This window comes from Vanacampus margaritifer, chromosome 4, assembly GCF_051991255.1.
Source record: "Vanacampus margaritifer isolate UIUO_Vmar chromosome 4, RoL_Vmar_1.0, whole genome shotgun sequence".
In the NCBI taxonomy this organism is placed as follows: domain Eukaryota; kingdom Metazoa; phylum Chordata; class Actinopteri; order Syngnathiformes; family Syngnathidae; genus Vanacampus; species Vanacampus margaritifer.
Window position 1 is genome coordinate 20,500,855 of NC_135435.1, and position 22,431 is coordinate 20,523,285.

Sequence of the window (22,431 nt, forward strand, 5' to 3'; positions counted from 1 at the left end):
CACACACTGTATACAGCCGAATGTTTATTTCCAGCCAAAACTATTTGACCATCAATTACTTGACAAACTCAATATAACGTACTACTAAACAACGTTTGCACATCCACGTCTGTTGCAATGGTTTCATTGAACAGTGTGTAATTTAACAAAGAAAGCTGTTCAAATAGAGGGGAAACATTTTTCCTGTATGTACTTTATTATGAGCATTAATGCGCTGAATGTTTTCAGATATTTTGTAAGTTCTTCTGAGGTCATATTTGTTTTCACAATTGAATGGTGGGCCCTCCACCCTACCCCAAAAGTGATAGTGGAGTCATTGGCTCGACTCGAGCTCAGCTGGCCTTCATTCCCATTTAAAATTAAAATTACACCAAGAAAAGATATGACTGCATCAAATCAGAACAGAATGGTTGCCAGCACTAAGAGAAAGTAGGTCTGGAAAAAAAAGAAAAAACTCCCGATAGCAGTTTGTCGTGTGTGCTAAAGTGGTTTACATTCGTCACATAGCATCCATATAGCAAACCATTTATAGTGTAAACAGTGAGGAAGAAAAGACCTTCTCCTGCCAACCACAGACAAGAACAAGTCCAGCACATGGGGAGAAAGTGACTTCTGGATATGACAATACTTTAATGAGTGACACTAAAATCTGAACTCAAGCCATAGTTATCCAGTGCATTAAAAAAAAAAAACTCCTACTAGATAATGTAGAAACAAATAACATAAGAGAAACCATCATTCATGTAGTGGAATTCACTTGTCAGGAAGATGTTGAAAGGCATTAAGTGTTTTAAAACCACTGGAAAAGGTTTGCTTGTTTTCAGGCCTGATATTTTGGGATTTATGTTAGAGGAGAGATGTTGAACGCGCGACGCATAAGCAGTTTGCAATTAAACAGTGTGGCTCTTGATAACAATTCTGTGCTTGTGGGTGGTCCTCTGTGACATCACAACGCATGATAGGCGAGTAGCATGCAAAGCCACCAGGTTCCAGAAGTTGTTTTTTCTAGTTTCCAGAAGAGGGAGCCACTTTTACAGCAGCAGGGGATGCTGATCCTCTGAGCCATTGTCAGGCCAGAGAGCAGCATGTATGTCAAACCCAGATAAGATGAAACTCCCGCATAAATTGTCTCAGTGAGTCATATCTATGATAGATATTGATAAAAAATAAAAATAAAACTCATTGTTGACTGGCTCAAGCAACAATCCAGAGATAAATAATAATGACACTGAACATAAAACATGGCAAAAGCCATTCATCCCTGTGGAAGAAGAAAGAGGCTTGTTATTGACAATCTGGTCCTCCTTTTGCAGACAGTGAAAAAGCCTCATCATCCTGGAGCGGCTGAGGCTGATTGCACACATGCAAATCAAAGCCGCACACTTCCACTCGCTGTGTTCAAGTGTCGTACGGGTAGTGCGTGTCCTTTGTGTGGCGCATCCATTAAGATCTGCAATTATGCTGCTTGCCCCCAATGTCAAATATTTACTTTTGAATCTCATCAGTATGGCAACAAAAAAAAAAAAAAAGCAACAGAAACAGGAAGCTGTGTGCGACAGGATCAGGAGCTGATGGCCTCAAAAGTAAAAAGACTCACTAAGAGTTATATACTGCATGCGTCATCACACAAACCAAAAATTTTCCAGTCGGCGGTGAAGAGTATGGACAGGCAGTGGCGGTTCGCTGAAGTCCTGCAGTCCCACCGGAGTACTTTGTGACCCACACAGGAAGACCAGTCCCAGGTGAGTTCATGTCCATCCCATCACCATCCTTAGAGCCTCAGTACAGGCGCGCCTTGCCCTCAGACGGAAAACTCGGACCCGGAGCGCCGAGCTTGGGACAGGCACTTCAGGCGACGCAGACGAAGCCCCGTGAACGGGTTGCACCACAGAAGGGAGGGTGGGCCGCCGAACACGGCTTTCATTCCGTCCCATCGGGTGCGACGCTCCCAAGTGGGCTTCTCGTTTTTAAGACGTTCAATCTCCTGCAAGGCATCCACACACACTTTGTCAATCAAATGCTCCTTGGGAAGTCATTAAACGGTAAGATACATGGATCATGATGACACTAGGGATGGCCATAACAATTGTTAAGCATTTGGATGATTGCATGGAATTGATTGTTGAAGAAATGGAGGCGAATGGAGTGCACTTCAAGAATACAACCAGCCTAGGGACACTGCATTTAAAAAATAAAAAAATAAAAAAATCACAAATAGCATAGACATAATATTGTGAAAAATGTATTCGAGTTCAGTAGCACAATTAAAAAGTGAAACTCAACTCTAGCTTCACTAATGATATATTAAGCATTTCATATTTTTTTTTGATTATATCTTACATCTAATGTAAATAGAACATTACATCAACAATCAAAAGATGTTTAATTAAGAGAAATTAAATAGGAATAGGCCTTATAAAAGATACAGTATGCATTAAGTCTACAGTATATAATACAGTTTGACTTTTTGAATTGAACTGCCAAAATAAATTAGATGTTCTACAAAAAAAAATAAAAAATAATTGGGGTACTTCTGCATGAAGCAAGTATAAAAACAAAAACCAGAACAGTTCATTGATCATGAATGTTCTCTAGAATCATTTAATCAAATGCCTATCCCTAGTTTACAGTCAGGTTTCCATCCACTGGTGCGGTTCAATTCGCCATTATCAAGTTTCCATGGCAACTCTGTAAATTGGAATTCAATTTTACAAACAAAATGAACAAGGAACAGTGCTGTTTGATTGCAAACAGCATAAATATCTTTCTATGTCGTGAATGCTCTTAGTTTCCTTTCATTCCATTCTAACATGTTCATTCTCTGTCGACCAATCATTGAACAGCAGCCTACACAAACAAACCCCTACAGCACTACAGAGAGTGTTACATAGTACAGGGAGCCTGAAGAATGAAAATGGCAAAATAATGCTTGTAGCTCCGAAATGAACTATCCAGCAATCCAACAAGTGATCACATGGTACATGGTGGATACCGACCGTCTCGTCGTTGCAGATGGAGTGGATCTGCGTCCCGAACATGACAGCAGTGAAAGTGAGGAAGAGGATGGCTTCGAGACAGAGGAAGATCAGTAGTAGCACAGAGACCCCGGGAGAGAATTCGCTGCACTCTGCAACAGATGAGACAGAACATGTTATGATCCCAACAACGAGATTCAGATCTTCAAGGCTTTTTTCCCCCCTGTTTTCCTTCAAAGATAGTGGCGCCATTTTGGGATCATTATGTTGCTCAACATCAACAGAAACAGAACAGATACAATATACAGTAATATATCGTAATTTAATGTAATCTAATCAAAATCGTAATGTAATCTAATGTGTTTACATTTTGGAATTTTTTTTTTTTGCTAGTTCAATGACAGATGGGGGGGGGTGTTGACTCACCATCCCACTGCAGTTTAATACACGTGAAAAAGTGCATGCCACTGAGGCCAAGCGCATGAGCGGAAATCAATGCTATGTACATCTGAGGAGAAAGAAAACAATTTATTATTTGAACATTTTAAATACAAGTTTTTAAAAGTAATACATAATTGCCAATGAATGAAAACCCTTGAGAGAGTCCGTGCACTTACAGTGAAAAGGACAAAGAATCTCTGATTCTTTTCACCCACGCAGTTATTGACCCAGGGACAGTGATGATCCATCTTCCGGATGCATCTTTTACAAATACTGCAAGCCGGTGACAAAAAATATTTATGAACGATGCAGTGATGCTGATGTACAGTTTAATTGTTACACTTGATGGACCTGCAGTGGTGAGCTCTCTCAGGCTTGATACTGCAGCACTTTGGACACTTGTAGATGACCTCACCGGGTTTCAGCTGCAAACTCTCCATGTACTCCTTGGTTGCGTTGCCTTTCGGAACTGCACCCTAAAGAATCAGCGTGCAGATGGATCACAAACTAGAATAGTACTCAGTAGAAGGCCAAATTAGCAAAAGAGTGAGAAAATAATTGTTGTGGTTTCTACAGTCTACTTACCGGGTCTGACAACATAGTGCGCATATGTGATGCCAGAGCGAGCACGCCGAGGGCGTTGAAGGTAGCGCCATTCAGTAAAGAATACCAGAAGTTCTTGGCGGGCAGCAGCATGACAAAGTTGACGACAAATTCGGCATACAGCACCAGGAACCAGGTCATGCCGGCGCACACCATACCGCAGCTGTCCTGGATGAACCACAGCGTGCGGTTGCCGGCTGTGTGGTCCGCGTTAGCGCCGCCGACAATCACTCCGGCCGCCAGGCTGCCTGACTCGACGTCGCTACTTGCTGAAAGCAGCGGGTGATGCTGCTCCATCTCTCGAAGTCGGTGGTTTGAAGAGTGCATCCTGGCCTGTGGAGGGCAACAAATTTCATTTAGTTTCTCCAGAAATGTAATGATATATTTGCAAGGGAAGGGACAGTCGCAACACAGAAGAAATTACACTTTGACACAATGAAAAGTAGTCAGTTAAGATCTTAGAAAATCCTCCCTCAAAATAACTCCAATTACAGCCTTTAATAGCTAAATCCCTGGCAACAAAAGTGAGTACACCCCTAAGTGAAAATGCCCAAATTGAACACAGTTTGTCATTTTGCCTCCCCAGTGTCCAAATAGTGTCAGGCCAACCCAAATTGTTTTGGGGCTAACATATGATGGTGGTTACCAGTTTCTAGGTATTTATCTATTTGAAAATAATAAATTATTATTATCATCATCATCATCATCATCATTATTATCATTATCATTATTATTATTATTATTATTATTAAACATTCCATCAAGTAGTAGGAGCATTTTTTAAGTTGTCGGTGTGGGCACAGCGACAACTAAATTTCTGTGATCACATACTTTCATCGATGAAATTTCAACACCCACATTATCTTCAAAACACATAATGATGATGTGCTGCTCAGGTTTGTTTGGCTACCTTGTACAAATGTGTGAAGGGAAGGTGAGTGGGTGGCAGCAGAGGGACTTCACTCAATGTACTGAGTCTGTGATGAATTTGAAATTGTAACATAATAGTCTTCTTTGGTTGGGTTGTCATCCTCGGGTGCAATGATTGATGAACACAATTCAACACGTGTCTGGGGATTCATCACTCAAAACTGGCGTCGGTCAGACATCTTGCTAAAATATGGACCAATTAATACCACCGCCCATAGACTCATCTGTCACAATCTTACAGCCGATTCTCCAAAGCCTCCCAGTTGACGTGTTGCTGTTTGTACAGGGGACAGAGAAAGCTCCTTTGTGTACAAAAGAATATCAGGTTGGAACAGAACATTCGGTCAAACTCCACAAACTATGTTGGCAGCTTCAAGACAAATCAATGTCCCCCTTTTGTAAGTGACCCCGCAGCTCCTTGTTACTGTCTGCCACCTTCCAGCATCCACTTGAGATTCGCAAAGACAAAGCCAATGAAGCAAACCCATCATATGCAGAGCACATAACCTGAAGAATTTTCTGACAATTTAGTATTCAACCCTGCAGATCAGCAAAATACATTTTATCTGTCTATCCCCAATTTCTCAAAGGGCTTATTAGGTTACAGCTATAGGCCGCTTTTAAGCCCTTCTTTGCTTTCACTTTATATCAATACCAATACAGCTTCTTTCCATATCACACCCACTTTAATCTGATACTCCTCCAATCACTGGACATGGTGCTGGGGAAAAACAGATTCAATACAGTGGAGTAGAAACTCCAAAGTCAAACGCCTTTAAGATACGGTGAAGTAAGCATACAGTCAGATTCATAAATATTGGGACATTCACATTATTCTCATCTTTACACCATTGTGATGGATTCCAAATGAAGTAAACAACTAAACAAGATGTGCTTTAACTGCAGACTTCATCTTTAACAAACAGGTAAATGGAAGTAATAAGACAGCTTTGTGTTATTCCCTCATTATCTCATTTACAAGGAGCAAATAAAAGGTCTGGAGTTTTTTTCCAAGTGTGCTATTTACATTTAGAATCTGTTGCTACCAACTCTCAATATGAGAGCCAAAGAGCTGTGACTTATCAGTGAAGTCATCATTATGATTAAAAATCAAAACAAACCCATCAGAGAGATGACAAAAACATTGGGTTTGGAAAATCTATATTGATGGAAGAAAAAGCATCTAAATCCCTTGGACTCACCCGGAGCCCCGCATAAATTTCATGTTATTGTTGTGCGAGTTACGGTTTAAAAAAAGATGTGAAGTGCATCAGCAAAACAATGTTCATTATATGTCATCATTCCAGTTAAAATAGTGTTTAAAGTCTATAAAGTACAGTTTTAATATTAGAACGCTATCTTAATAGAATGCTATTTTATAAATGACAGTTAATGTAAAAAAACACTTAAATACTGTCTCAAGGCTTATGATGACAGTGGAACTGGAACCCAATCCTTCAACTAATGATCCAGAATATAATTCACTTCAATGAGGCATTTTGTATTTCCAAAGTACCTAATGTTTAGGCTGGCCAGAGAGTGCAGGAGACATGACTTCTTGCATACATAAAGAGAGAAGTGGGCTACTTCAGTGTCCAGATTGATACAGTGCATTAAGACTTTTAAAGGCTGTAATACACGGAACCAAAGAGCTTTAACATAAGAATACTACGACCTACCTACAACTACCACACATCTCAGGTGTTGAAGCACAATGTTTTATTGTTGAACAAGACAAAGTAGAGGAGTAAAGGAGGGGCAGGATACACTCCACTACTTCATGGTATTGATTCTTCCTGTGGTCAATAAGAGGGGGGCGCGCCATTAAAGTAACAGCAGCTGTTCCTCCAGCTGTCCACTGCTCTCAGTCAAGAGGGCACCACACAACACAGAGCAATAATTGGAAAGACACTAAATGTCTTGAAAGTAGCACAAAGATTTTTGAGTTTGAAATGTCACCTTACATGAAGTTATCTTTATGAGACTTAATGAAAAGAAAAATATTAAATACTTGTTTTTGGTGTGCGTGCTTTAAACACAATACGAGTCTAACCACACACAGCTGAGGCATGGTGAAGCCTGTTGATACACGTTTTTATCTTTGAAAATAAAGCTGACGTTGAAAAGGCAATCCTACAATGTTTCACATTCCGCACCACTGTTGTTAGTGTTGTATGTTTAAATTGCACGGGCTTCTTATTCTTTTTTTAAAAACAAAAATAAATATATTGGCTCTGTTTTCGTGCAGACATGGTCTTATGTGTGTTTCCTAGAAGCGACGTCATCGTGCAGCAACTTTGTTTTGGTTGCCAACTCACCCCCTAACTTCCTTTTTGTCAAAAAAGACACCCCGTACCGCGAGGTAACAACTCACGAGTGGTCTTCTTTTTCGGGGGTTCAGTTCAGTAGACAAGTATTTTTGTTCAATCTCAGCAATCATGCAAATATGGACTTACTTTGGCCTCTTGTCTTTATCACGCCATCACACAAGCCTGAAACTTAACATTGCACTATACAAAACAAAATTTTCCATTTTGTGACCTTTAAAATTTAAGAAAAATCTAAAATCTATAGATTCAATCATTTCCCGGCAATACTGCTCAGCTGAAAATCATGTGATTAGCCCAATTTCAGTTAATGTGATCAGTTCAGGACAACTCTATTGCTCAGTATCCTTACGGCTTGAGCGACCGTAAGTCAACATCAATAACACAAGAATATCCACAGCTATGCAGAGCTGCAGCTATCGAATATTAAAGTCCATTGAAGTTATAAGTGGAATCGAACTTACCAAATAATAAAGGTTTTGTGGTGGCAAATGTTTTAAGACTTTACAAAATATTATTAAATTGATTGTAGTAGCATCTAATAAACTCTCACCCACTCAACTCAACTACACTAATCCTTCACCCATAATATAATAAGGTATACAGCAACATGAATGAATGAATATCATGTTGAGAAAATGTTTCGTCATCATCATTTCCACTATCAAGCTCCTCCTGTTTGGCACTGACTGTCAAATGCATGGAATGTCACTCTTCAAGCTTTGACAGAGCAGATACGCTGACGACAGGGTGACTAGCAATGACAAAATTGAATAGTTACCTACCTAGTATGTTTCCTCTTCACAAAAACATGCTTTGATTTATGACTTCAGGACCAGCATGTGATTAAGATTGGGTGTGCAGATTGGTTTGAAGGTGGAAAAGTAGACACCTGAAAGATATACAGACAGAATGGGTTAAAACAGCTGTCCATCTATTTGAGCATTTGCTTCATTTGGGTCGCAGCTCAGCTGTGGCCTATCCTAGTTGACTTGGGTGAGAGGCAGGTTTATATCCTGAATTTGTCACCAGTCACTCACAGGGCATTTACAAACACGGAATGTGGGACGAAATTGGAGGACTGGCAGAAAACTAACTAACACTGTATGTATACATACACATTTGAGGGCTCCATACCTGTCCAACGCTCAATTCACGTCAGACGTCCTTTTCCTCGCAAGCAGATCAGTCAAATTCGACAAGGAAACTGTACTTATGTGTCGCGTTGTGTTTGAAATGGAGTGTTTTTCCACGCCAACGATGACTATTTGTAACTATTTTGACACTGACCAACTTCCGTCTTTCTGATTTGGACGCCCACATCACATCATCACACCATACCTTCCATAACACTACAGCAAAAGCAACACTAGAGATTGTAGCCCCTCCCTCCCCTCATCGACCAGCGAGTAAATCACAATCTTCTCATTTACCATCTTGTCTGAGCAATTACTAAGACACGTGTTGACCTACCACGGTACTACACAGTTGCTGGGTTTTCATACTTGCTTAATTACCAAATGTTAAGTATCAGAACGTAAACAAACATCCACCACGAATATGATAGTAGCTTGACATTCCATATGCTACCGGGCAGGTGGCTACATTTCGCTAGCTAAAGAGCAAGCTGACTTGCTAGCTTCGCTACCTCCGCATACGCGCGACGAGTACGAAAAGCAGACAATTTTCCGACGACATACCTTAATATTGCTGGCATAGTCGTGCGGGAACGTCTTCTAAATTCATTTTTGAGCGCTTCACAATGGGTGGGGTACAGCTCGGGGACGACTACCGGAGCCGCGGAGGGGGGCAGCAGCGACACATCCCATCAACCATTGTCGGAGCTTCCGGGATTCGGTTCCTCTTCGTGAATGGCTGAAAGGAGGGGACCAATATTTGGCCCAACACCGCCGTCCAAAGGAATGTGAGGCAACTGCAAGTGCTATATCTCCGATAGAGAGCGCTGTTGGTTAGTGAATGAGTTTGAGAATCTTAACAAAAAAAAATTGTAGTACAGTATATTAAAAAAATATATCATAATATATTTAAAAATAAAAAAATATTATAGTCATCGTTATAGTTTGTAATAATATAATTAAAAAAAGTTACACAATAATTATGTATACCGTACTAATACAATAATAATAATACAGTTACTAAAAAATTACATAAACAGAATTGAATTATTATTATTATTATTATTACAAGGTGAACCACGTGAAAATTGCCATCTGTAATAATGAAAATACAAAATAATATTTTCATTAGGATTATTTTAACACTATAAATTACTTTCATAAATTACAACTTCTTTCTAATAAATTCAGACTTTTTTTTTTTAAATAAAATGACTTTTTCTTGAGACATTTTATGATTTTGTGTATCATAGTCATTTCTTCTTGAATTCTTGTAAATTTGCACCTTTAGTCAGATAAAATAATCTCGGAATTTATTGTCATAGTCCCCCTTTCCCCCCTGTAATATTGCGAATAACGTATACAGCCATATTGTATCCTCATTAAAAAAAAATTGTAATATGTTGACTTCATTCCAGTAATTCTATCTTTACAAAAATAAAAACTTACTCATCACACTATGTATTTTCGTAACATTCCAACTTATTGTAACACTACATTATGCTCATGAATTGACATTTCTCTTAAGACTGTTTTCTCTTAATGACATTTCCCTTATGTAGCAAATCAGCTTTTTTTCTACTTAAATTCTTGTACATCTACAACTATACTCACATAAAATGATCTAACATTCCCTTGTAACATTACAAATGTATTTAAAATATGTATTCTCACAAATTATGACTTGTTCTGGCATATATTATTAATATTTAGACTTTATTCCTGTAACTGTGGTTTATTTTTTTTAGTAGAAAGATATGTCAATATGTTTTGTATTATTATGACTGAAATAGTCTATATGACCATAATGATGTTTATAAAGGAGGATACAATTTGTCAGGTCAAGCACATAATGGATCATTTTTTACAATTTTAGCCAATCTTTCCTGGCATGACTACTACATGTCAACACTTGTAGCTCATAACAAAGTTAAATGTCACCTAAATGAAGCGTGAGTGCATTAACTGTCACTGTGCCACCCTGTTCAGTCAGTGATGCAACAATATTGACCTGAAGCAGACCTTTTGCTCGCATGGTCATGGGGACAGAATAGATGCCCTGCAGCAGCACCTCCCCGGCAGGCAGGGAGCGTCAGGGCCTTCCCGACAGCAGCCTCCGCCGTCACGTGTTTCCCAGGAGTGGATTATGAGGCCAAACAAGACAAAGCGGCTTGTCCACCCTCATAGGTCCGTCTGCCGCTGCGCATTGGCGACCTGCGACTTCACTGGCTCTGATCCAGAGCCAATATCAGCTATCTAGTTTTAGAGAGAGGCACAGAGAAATACCCCAGCAATCCTCTAAAGCAGATTAAAGGCTGAATCAAGGGACTGAAGCCCTTTCCATTTCCAGGAGTCTCTCTCGCTCTCTCTCTCTCTCTCTCTCTCTCTCTCTCTCTCTCTCTCTCTGCTAAATGAGCATCTGACAGGCAAGTCAAAGGAGAAGTGACAAGCTACTATAAATGAACTTCCCTCACCTAATATCTGCACAGATTTACTTCCTGAAACACGCTTTCACAAGCCATATTCAAAATATAATCTTTATTGATCGATGTACATTGTTCGTTCACTAGTACAGGTCACACTATAATGAAAAGGCTAAAACATTGGTTATTTCAAAGAATTTGTACATGTGATGACACGTTAAACATTCAAATGTAAAAAAAAGTATGAGGGACCAAAGGGCCTAGTCTTAATGTTACAAAAAATAAAGTAGTATTTAAATAATAGCTTATAATTATTATTTTCATTTTTTATTATTGTTTTTTTTTAACAATATAATATAACAATACAGAAGAGGATCAGGGCCAGTGAAGAGAGAGAGAAAAAAAAGTTTGGCAGGATTCTCACTTTATTCTTTATTTTAAAGTGAGAATTCTGACTTTAATCTCAGAAAATTCAGACTTGATCTCAGAATCTTGACCTTAAAGTGAGAATTCTCACTTTAATCTCATGATTCTGACTTTAAAGTGAGAATTCTCACTTTAATCTCAGAATTCTGACTTTAAAGAGAGAATTTTGAGAATAAAGTCAGAATTCTGTGATTAAAGTGGGAATTCTGAGAATAAAGTATGAATTCTCACTTTAAAATCAGAATTATGAGATTAAAGTCGGAATTCTCACTTTAAAGTCAAAATTCTGACGCTAAAGTGAGAATGCTGCCAAACTTTTTTCTCTCTCTCTCTCCACTGGCCCTAATCCTCTTCCGTATAACAAAAAGAAAAGTGACATTCAGATTTTTTTTTTCTTTTTCATAACATCACAACTTCATTCTTGTCTGAAAACATTAGAATGGTATTTTCATTGTATTATGCTTTTTTTCTTACAGTACAGTACTACACCTTAATTTTATTTTATTACATGAAATTTTGACATTGTCTCTGAAAATTAGGTTCCTATTCGCGGGCAGGATTGGTGTCTTGTGTCCTGTGAATGTGAATAAATGATGGTCACCTTAAAAGCTGAATATAATCGCCTATATTAATAGTGTAAACCATAAATATAGCACATACTATCTTCCCAAAACATTTAAACGACATTTCAAATGCTTACAAACATCTTCAAAGATTGCTTTAACACTTCAGCATAAAATACTTTGTTTTTAAAAAACTTAAAAAGTTCAGAAATGCCTGACACTCTCAGAGATGAGGTAATTTTATGTTTATCATTGTGGTTACACTGTACACATGCACACATATATTGTAAATTGATTAATGGGCTGCTCCCTCTAATGTGTGGGCTGTTTTTTTGGGGTAAAATGGAAGAAAATAATGATGAAATAGTACAGCATCGGTCTCAAAAGATAGCAGCCCACTGGGCGTCTGCCCTGTATGCCAGAAGGACCGTTATAAACATTGTTAGCTTTGTAAAAGCTGATTGGACACTTATATTGGATCTCATGGGAATACGAAATTGGTCATAATAACTCTGTGACTTGTGTAGCTATAAACTAGCATTGGAATCAGCGGAAAGCAGCAGGTTTTTGATTCCACATCTCGATGCAATCAGAGGCTTTGCGTGTGATTTAATAATAAATGCTAAGTGCTCGTGTAACAAATGAAATCACTCTCACGGGGCTCTGTGCATGTGCATTGCTATTTCGGCGCACCCTTTTGTTGACATTCTGGCTTGTGGAGTGTAATGAAGTGAACGCAAAGTGGTAGCGGGGAGGGGAGTGCTGTGACGTGCTCCTCTCGTCGGCATGCATGTTCCTGCAATAATGAACAAAAAAAAGGACAAGAGTTACATCATCAGAGAGGGGGAAGAGCAAAAACACATTTGGGGAATGAGACTGCAGGGCAGGCACAAAAGACCAAACTAAACATAAAACAATACGATGCGTATTTAAAGCAATCACATAGCTTTGCATAGCTTAATGTTAACAAACAATTCAAAACACCAGAGACAGGCCAACACGGAGAAATATGTAAACAGATCATATAAAAATATTTACAGACAAGTGTTCTTTATCCTCTGCAAAGAACGACCCCATGTCTGTATTATACTGCCCCCTAGTGGCCAAGGGTACGCACACAAGCAAAAAAAATGTGGCACAATTCTTTACATTCTATTGAATTACGTAATTACTGTATGGTTGTTTGTCTCTGTGTGCCCTGTGATTGGCTGGCAACCAGTTCAGGGTGTACCTGCCTACTGCCCGAAGCCAGCTGGGATAGGCTCCAGCACCCCCGCGACCCTTGTGAGGAAAAGCGGTCAAGAAAATGGATGGATGGATGGATGGATGTCTTTCAACTGAGCTGTGCAGTGTAATGTTTGGGAACAACGCAAAATGGATTGCTATCAATTGAATGACATGTTCATCAGGCAAATCGTACCATGCCTCACTGCAATTACAACAGGCGTGTAACTTGAGGGGGATGTCTGTTGAAAAAATAAACGAGAAAGCAGGGTTGTCTTCATGAATTTTTAAACAGTCAATGTGCCCAAAACAGAAGCTGCCTTCATATTTTGGGCCAGGCATCATGTCCACTGCGGTAAAACGGAAACAAATGTTGGGAAAAGAGGAGGAATGGAGGCTCCTTGATGTCATCTACCTATATCTACCTACCTATCGGCCCTTCACCTAGCTAACTAGTTATCTACCTGCCTACCTATCTAAATCACATGTCTAAAAAGAAAACAAACAAAACACAGTTTTTAAAAATACAATTTGAAAAGAGGCTTTCGTTTTCTTGTATTTGCAAATCATTTAGATATTTAATTCATAATGTATGATGTATGCATGTACGCAAACATAATATCTGAATGCAAATACAGCCGCATTGATGTCACATTTAAAGCATACTTTCTGTAAATTTCCAAGAAATTCTAGACCCTAACTCCCCCCAGACAGACAAGCATGTCTATGAATATTTCCATATCATGCATTTATTAATATATCCTCCCTGGAGCACTGGAAGTGTTGTCCACAGCGGCAGCAAGGACGACATAGCCCCACACCACAATGGAGCAACCTCTGACTTCGCAGTGGCTTATCTGTGCTGCATCCACCTTCGCCTAGCAGGCACAAATCCAAGCTAGAAGCCTTTTAGAGGGGATTTTCTGCCACACTCAATCTCCTTGCTTTGCTAAAAGAGCGTGAGGCAAACAGTGCAAGGGCCAAAGACCTTTTAGCCCTCAATGCCATCATCTCTCGCCACATGTTTGGATGCAAAAAACTCTTGGTGAAAGCACAATAAGCTCTGAAGAATACAGGCTGATAAAAGTCCAGTACTGTACAGCTGCGCTCTTATTAAATATAGTGCAGTCACATCAGTGAAGCCAATGTGCCTTGACAGCCTGCTGAAGGACTTAAAGTACTTTTTGTTTCACTGTTTTGTTCTGTTTTCTGCAGATATGAAAAGGTAGTCTGACGACATCAGGTGTGGGGCTCTATTTAATCTTTTCTGCCATGAAATTCTAAAAAACAAATAAAGCCTCAGAGGAAGTATTGGAAAAAGCCTCAAGCATCTAACCTTCACAATATGATTATAATAATAAACATCAGTTTGATTGCAAAACTGCAGATGCCCAGTGGAGCATATGTCAAACTTAATTGATTTATGACAATGTATTGATTTATGACATGACATCCTACTCCTACCCAATCAGGCACGTGCAGAGGGGGGGGCTATGGGTGCCAGGGCACAGGGCCTTTCTGGCACTGATGCCCAAAGTGCCCTTTTGTCCATTTATTATTATTATTATATTTTTATATATATATTATTATTTTTTTGTTTGTGAAAGACATTTTGTTGCCTTTCAAAACTAAGATTCAGCAACATAATTTACATAAAACAAATAATTATTATTACGCTATTCATGGCTGACGTCATACTACGAGACACCTCTCATTAAGCCAAGTCGCTCGCAGCCCGCTGCTTCACCTACTGTCGGTAAGTTAGTCGCCATACAGTGGCCTCTGATGACGTGGGGAACATGTCCCCCACAGTTTCATAAAGACCACGATCCTTCCCATCCTCTTTCGCCACGGCAAAAAAATCTCCGGTGTTCTGCTTCTGCTGCAACTACCGATGCGTTTAAGGTACACAGAATGTGTCGGAATTTGTAGCTCTGGCTCAGAATTTTAATAAAACCCCTTCCTGATGACTCCAACTCATCAAGGCAGACGTAGAATTGTTGCTATCAGTTAATCATAATAATCATAAACACTATAGTTACATGTTTTGTTATATTTTTACAAGGGCTGCCTGGTGTTAAGATCAGGTGCAGCGGTGACTTCTTCCCAACTCGTCTTAGAGTGTTTTATGTACTCAATGATGGCTGAATTGAAATATACTTTAAAATATATGTGGAAATTGCTACATGATCTTTGTTTTATTTTAACAGCTTGTTTTTTGGGGGGGTTGCGGTCAGAGTGAGGGCCTAATAAGAAACAATTAGCAGTGCTTTCAGAAATTAGAGGGACAATGAAGAACCCAAATAATAATAATAATTAAAAAAAATAAAAATAAATCACAGCGTTTTATCAAAAATAATGTAGCTTGCCAAGATGTGGCAGTTCATTGGTGAGTACATTCCCAATACTAAAATATTAACATCGACACCAAAATAATAAAAGGCATTTGCTGTTACCTGAATCAAGCTAAATGTAAAATAAGACATTTTTGTTTCATGCACTATAGAAAAATCCTAATTGTGTTGTTTAAAATGTAAATTTCATGTACATTTTACATAATCATTTTTATTTATATAAATGTGTTGTTCATAATTGATTCTTCATACACAAATGTCAAAACATGTTTTTTTTATGGTGATTGGCATTGCAGACAAATACAATTTTAATTATGTGTGATTTATTGTTTAGCTATTATTTCAATGAAGAACCAGTTCAGGGTGTACCCCGCCTACTACCCGAAGCCAGCTGGGATAGGCTCCAGCGCTTTTTTATTTTTTTTATTTTTTTAACTTTGAGCACCTGCCCCTCCAAAGGTCACTGCATGCCCCTGTAACCAATACAGCAATAAAACAAAGCAAAAAAGTACAATGATTAACTTCCCAATAAAATGATAGAGGAATGGCTTTTAATCATTCTACCACTTTGATCTTTTGTGGACAGGTCTTAAAATTCAGGCACAGTACATTCCCTTGATGGTTTCCTGCGGATAGTCATAAATCATTCTATCATTTCATCGTTGACAGTTGTGTATGTGTATGGGTGTCGGTTGTCATCAGCGGTCTATGTCTAGTTGCGAAAAGATCATAGAGTGGGTCATAAATCAACCACTTCTAGACAAACTACCCAGTCTATATATACACTTTTGCATGTTTTCCTAAAGTTACTAGGCGACTGTATTTGGCTTAGAAGACTCAATGAAGGGACTATTTTATAACTACAGAAGTCAGACAATGACGTCAAACATGTTGTATTCCCCCATCACTTTCCACTGTCTGCAAACCTCCCTTGGCTTTTCTAAAGTTTACCTTGCGGTGATAGGATTAATGGTAAGCCTTGACCCAGCAGATGCCACAGATCCTTCAGGCTCAATTTGCTTTGTCGGGATACCCTTTTGTACTCTGAAGAGTCTTATCATTCTATGAAATAGATCAATTGGGTTTGGTTTATATCAGGGTGTGGGATGGATACTGTAGATCTAAAGTCTATAAATCCAAACTCTAGATTTTCTTCCTTTTTTTACTCCATGTTCTAATACTTTTGTCCACAAAGTGTAGTTGGCCGCATATATGCAGCTCATGCAGTGTGCCTCAATCAATAAAAAGTTATAACAGCATCGGAGGGCTTTTAAGGTCAGCGTTGCTTGCTTTGGAGCTGAGAGATGAGACACGAACCCATTTGTGTGCGCATATCTGTATGAGTATGTGTGTGTGTGCGCAAGAGAGTGTGTCATCGAGCGAGGAGCAATCCTTCCCAAGGTTGATGCGTAACTCACAGTTCAAGTCGCTCTTTCGTGCTGCGCCATGTAAGAGACCACACAGAGGAAGAGCTCCCTCCATCAATAATTCAACAAAGACAGACTTGCTCTTTCTCCATAACCGCTGCACCAACCGGCCTGAATCTTCCTCATGTGACCACAAATAGCCTCCATCATCAGAGCTCCTCGGATGTCTGTCTCCAAAACCACATAAACAACTTAGATCCTAATCTGTTAAATCCTGCTTTGTTTTGACTGTTTTTGGTTACACGGCATTAATCCACCTGCAAATAATGGAATATTTAGATGGGAAGGCTTGTTGTTTCGCCAAGAGGCCACAATGGAAATTAAGTAGTTCACTGCCATTGACGGCTTTAGACGTCAAAAATTCATTTGAACTATTTCTATTAGTTTGACATTTTTTTCCCACTTTGGTTAACAAGAGTATGAAAACCTAGAAAAAAATGATTGTACATTTAGAGCAGATATAAAATGTGTGATTAATCATGAGTTAACTTTTGAAATCGTGCGATTAATTACAATAAAAAAATGTAATCGCCTGACGCGATTTAATGATTATTAAAAATTTGGGATTAAAATTTGTAATCGTAATTAATCGCATGACTTCACTAGTTAACTCATAATTAATTACACATTTTATATCTGTTCTAAATGTACAATAAAAAAAATCTAGGTTTTCATACTCCTGTTAACAAAAGTAGAAAAAAATGTTTCACTAATAGAAATAGTTTAAATGAATTTTTGACGTCTATAGTCGTCAATGGCAGTGAATGAGTTAAGCATTACGGACACCCCCAAGGTTAAAATACTGTATGCATGTTTTGTTTTTTTACAGCCCAAATATGAATCCATGAATCTATTCATTTTCTACAGCCCTTGTCTGCATTAGATTTGCATGTGTAGTGGAATCTATCCCAGCTGACTTTGGGTTAGAGGTCAATCATTAAAAACAACATTATCTTATTTCTGTTGGACGCACACATTGCTACTTGAGACTTGATTCTGGGAATCACCGGGCAGCGTGTCCATAGTCATGGTGTCCTGCCAAAGGCTTGGGGAGCGGAGGGGAGGGCAACCAGCTTTGTTTCCTTATGGACGCTTAGATTCTTCATGGATGTAAATTTGTGTCATGTCCTGACCTGTTCTGTCCTCTTTTGACCAGCACATCTCACACCAAGTTGACTAAATTGCCATTTGCCATTATTCCCTCCTAAAACCTCCGATTTCATCTGATAAGGAAGCATGCAAGGGCTGACAGCCTCTATCAAAAAAATGCATTAGTGCGCATTATATTACTAATCCCAAGATGTTTACCCGCACGCTAATCTGGATTACAGAGGGTTGATCATTTACAGCATCAGTATCAGTATGTAAAAGTTCATTTTACACCCTTGAGCTTTGGTGGGGTTTTGTAGGCATACATATCAAATAAAGCTATTTTAGGATGGATTTATAAATTGCTGCCACCGTAAGGCCATTATCATGAAAACATGAATTAAAATCTTTACACAGCAGGTGTGAAAATGAATTTGCTGCCAAGTTCAGTTAGCAGTGGGCTCAGTATACAAATAATAAAGACGCACTGACTTCCTAATCAGCTTTAAAATGCAGCAAGCTTTGGGCGCTTATTTTTTTTATGTGCTTAAACAAATCTGGTGCCATTTTGAAAGGTCACACACAAGACGGGAAGCTTAAAAGGGTGTGGCAGGCAGATGTCAAATACAAATGTTGATATCATCACCACTAAAAGTGCTGCTCAAATACGGTAAAAACATCACGCGTGTTTAAAAGGTTTGAACATGTAGGACATTTGGTTCAAGGAGGGAAAAATGGATTTTGTGTGGTATGTATATGGTGTGTATGTAGCTGTGTGTGTGTCTCATGAGGAGCTGCAGTGAAGTAGATGTGGGGGTTCTTATGTGAGTGATCATTGTCATGGCCCCTGAGGACAGGTTGTATCCGCCCTGTGGCATATGCAGATGACCTTATAATAACGCAGCCCCTGATGGGAAACATGTCGCTCATGACACTGTAGAGAGACAAGGGACATTTTATTTTGGTCTCAAAAATGAACTGTGTTACACTTGGATAATCCAGAATTTGGTAGAATTCCTGCAGCTACAGCCAATTGAACAAACATCAAAAATGTAATCGTGCGAGCGTGTTGTGATTTTTCTTAGGCTTTCCCCCAATACTTATTCCAAAAGAGTGTAAATGTTTCAGTAGTGCATATGAGAGAGTCTCAGTACTGTGTGAAGGGGATACACTTTCAGAAAATTTGCATGAGAGTATTTTAGTCCGCTATGTGACAGCGTTTTAATATGTGTGAGAATGCTGCCGTCTTATGTGTGAGAGCATTTCAGTTGTATAACAGAGTCTCAGTACCGTGTGAGGGTGATACACTTTCAGAAATTTGCATGAGAGTATTTTAGTCTGCTATGTGACAGCGTTTTAATATGTGTGAGAGAATTCTATAGTAATGTTTGAGAGAATTCTATAGTAATGTGTGTGAGAATGCTGCCGTCATATGTGTGAGAGCATTTCAGTTGTGTGAGAGTGTTTCAGTACTGTGTGAGGGGGATACACTTTCAGGAATTTGCGTGAGAGTATTTTAGTCCGCTATGTGAAAGCGTTTTAATAAGTGTGAGAGAATTCTATAGTAATGTGTGTGAGAATGCTGCCGTCTTATGTGTGAGAGCATTTCAGTTGTGTGAGAGTGTTTCAGTAGTGTGTGAGGGGGATACACTTTCAGGAATTTTGCATGAGAATATTTTAGTCCGCCATGTGAAAGCGTTTTAATATGTGTGAAAGAATTCTATAGTAATGTGTGTGAGAATGCTGCCGTCATAAGTGTGAGAGCATTTCAGTTGTGTGAGAGTGTTTCAGTACTGTGTGAGGGGGATACACTTTCAGGAATTTGCATGACAGTATTTTAGTCCGCTATGTGAAAGCGTTTTAATATGTGTGAGAGAATTATATAGTAATGTGTGTGAGAATGCTGCCGTCTTAGGTGTGAGAGCATTTCAGTTGTATAACAGAGTCTCAGTACTGTGTGAGGGGGATACACTTTCAGGAATTTGCATGAGAGTATTTTAGTCTGCCATGTGACAGCGTTTTAATATGTGTGAGAGAATTCTATAGTAATGTGTGTGAGAATGCTGCCGTCTTAGGTGTGAGAGCACTTCAGTTATGTGAGAGTGTTTCAGTAGTGTGTGAGGGGGATACACTTTCAGAAATTTCACGAGAGTAATTTAGTCCGTATATATATATATATATATATATATATATATATATATATATATATATATATATATATATATATATATATATATATATATATATATATATATATATGGGCTCTTATATTGTGTACCGTGTTAATTTTTCAGTTGTGTGGGCGTCAGTGTTTCAGTAGTTCGTGTGAGATGAGAGGTAAACCGGAATTTTGTCCCTGATGTCATTTTTCATTCATTCATTTATTTGGCAGTTAAAAGAATGTTAAAATGTGACTTTAAAAGTTAGTCAAGTGTATGTTCTCTAATGATGCTGATTGTTTTGAAGGTTACAAAAAGACAGACATCTTCAATGAGACTATTTTAAGGCACCACAACAATAGACTGTGTCCGCAGGGCCACATTATCGTCTTAATCCGGCCCTGAATACTCCTGGAAAACCGTTCACATTATTAGCACACTGCAGGCATTCGAGCCTTCGTATTACAATGGAAAGCCTTGCCGTCAAGCACTTCCTGCCTATGTAACAGCAAACCATAAGGAAGCTCTGTGCAGGAAATCACACTGATGCGATCAGTCTGAGAGCAATCGACCAGGGCACATCTGACTCATCCCCCACACTCTTCAATCTGAAACGCCGTCTCATTTGATCAACGCCAACAATTGACTTTGCGTGGCAGGGCCAGGTGAGGGTGGGAATTAGGATTGGAACACACAAACATGGGAATAATATAATCTGAAAGTGTCCCGTTCCCTGTAAAAAATGTGCCTTTTGATATAACATCTACCGCGCTGATGTGTTGATTACCTTGGGAAAAATAACTGAAGCCACCCCAGCAAGAGGTTACAGGTTGCTATGGAGACACATTCACAGGACTGCAGTTGCCACGATCCCAACAGGAAAACAAAACAAAACAATTGGACGCAGGTATTTGTTCAATCAGAAGCAAAAATATCTCAGACGCAGTCAGATTTACAGTCATTAGCCACCTCATTATACAGTGAGCTGTACAAGAGCTGCATCAACAGATACTAATGCTACAATTGGATTGGCAGTCCAAGAGACATGCTTACATACATAAAATAATCCAAGTGGTTATAACAGTAATATAGAGAAAAACTGACGTGACCTTTGGTGTCAGAAGCAAGGTTACTTGATATACAGGGTGTCCATAAAGTCTCTTTACCATTTCAAAAATGTATTAAAAATGCAATTGATTAGATATTTTATTTAGATTTGTTCTATTGTATTCAGCGTTTATTAAAGTTTTTTTTTTTTACCTCTTTTAATACACTTCTACATGGGCACCTTTAGTTGCACGAAGCACATCAAGACGGTACTCGATTTCTTGCCATGTTCGCTGTAGCATAGCCTCATCAATTGTGGCAATGGCATCAGTAATCCTTTGCTTAAGGTCAGTAATGATAAACACTGTATGTTTTTTTAAACACTGAATACAATAGAACAAATCTGAATAAAATATCGAATCAATTGCATTTTTAATAATTTTTTTTAAATGGTAAAGAGACTTTATGGACACCCTGTATAGTTAATCCCGCATCCCACCGAGCAGCGAAGGTTCCGAGTGTAGCGGATGCTGATTTCTCGTCAGGTAAACGTCTTACGTCCTTGAACGAACCCTGACGAAAAATCAACATCCGCTACCCTCGCAAACGTTTGACGCTAAGTGGGTTGCGGGTTTATGAAAACTAACAAAACTACAAACATGTTATGTTTATAAAATGAACCATAAAGGGAAAAAGTGCTTTGCTTTAGTCTTTGTCAAGGATTATCAGGGTTCATTTAAAAGGAACCCCGACTGTAATGACAAGTTTGCTTTATATCATTTATTTGGTTGTTATTAACATTACTATGAGATTCATTTTTCAAAAATCATTTACAGTTTAATACATACGTCGCAACGCATTCAGTGCGCAGCGACGTAGAAAGGCGGCTGGCTCTCTGCCGAGCAATGTGAAACGTTTATTAAGAAAGCTAGTTTAGCCTCGTAGCATTCCTAAAGAAGTGGCATGCGATCGGGAGAGTTCACCCTCCCCCACGCCGTGCTGTCGTCATTCACCAGACACATTCAAGAGTTTTGATCATCCCTTTAGGAACGCTACAGAGGCTTACTTTGCTTTCTTTATAGGCGTTTCACATTGCCATCTCCAGAAAAAAAATAAAAATAAAAAATAACAATGGCGACGTACGTCCAAATAAAGTTTTTACAAATTGTATTTAACTGGAAATGATTTTTGAAAAATGAATCTCATGGTTATGTTAGTAAGAACCAAATAAATAATATAGAGCAAACTAGTCATTACAGTCGGGGTTCCTTTTAAAGTATTTATTTTAGTATTTATATTTCAGATAA

The 22,431-nt window shown here is 38.8% G+C and overlaps 1 protein-coding gene across 2 annotated transcripts; it reads right to left on the reverse strand.

Annotated features, from left to right (window-relative positions):
- Window positions 1-11: 11 nt before the first annotated feature.
- zdhhc7 (zDHHC palmitoyltransferase 7) lies at window positions 12-9,155 on the reverse strand. 2 transcript variants are annotated; one of them, XM_077564347.1, is made up of 8 exons: window positions 8,977-9,155; window positions 8,062-8,168; window positions 4,002-4,352; window positions 3,768-3,892; window positions 3,593-3,689; window positions 3,402-3,483; window positions 2,997-3,127; window positions 12-1,984 (listed from the first exon to the last, which is right to left on the reverse strand). In XM_077564347.1, the coding sequence occupies exons 3-8, from the start codon at window positions 4,344-4,346 to the stop codon at window positions 1,802-1,804; spliced, it is 963 nt and encodes a 320-aa protein (XP_077420473.1). In that variant the 5' UTR covers window positions 4,347-4,352; window positions 8,062-8,168; window positions 8,977-9,155; the 3' UTR covers window positions 12-1,801. The 2 variants fall into 2 exon arrangements, with proteins under 2 accessions (XP_077420473.1, XP_077420474.1); XM_077564348.1 differs by lacking the exon at window positions 8,977-9,155 and adding an exon at window positions 8,414-8,610.
- Between the last annotated feature and the right edge of the window lie 13,276 nt (window positions 9,156-22,431).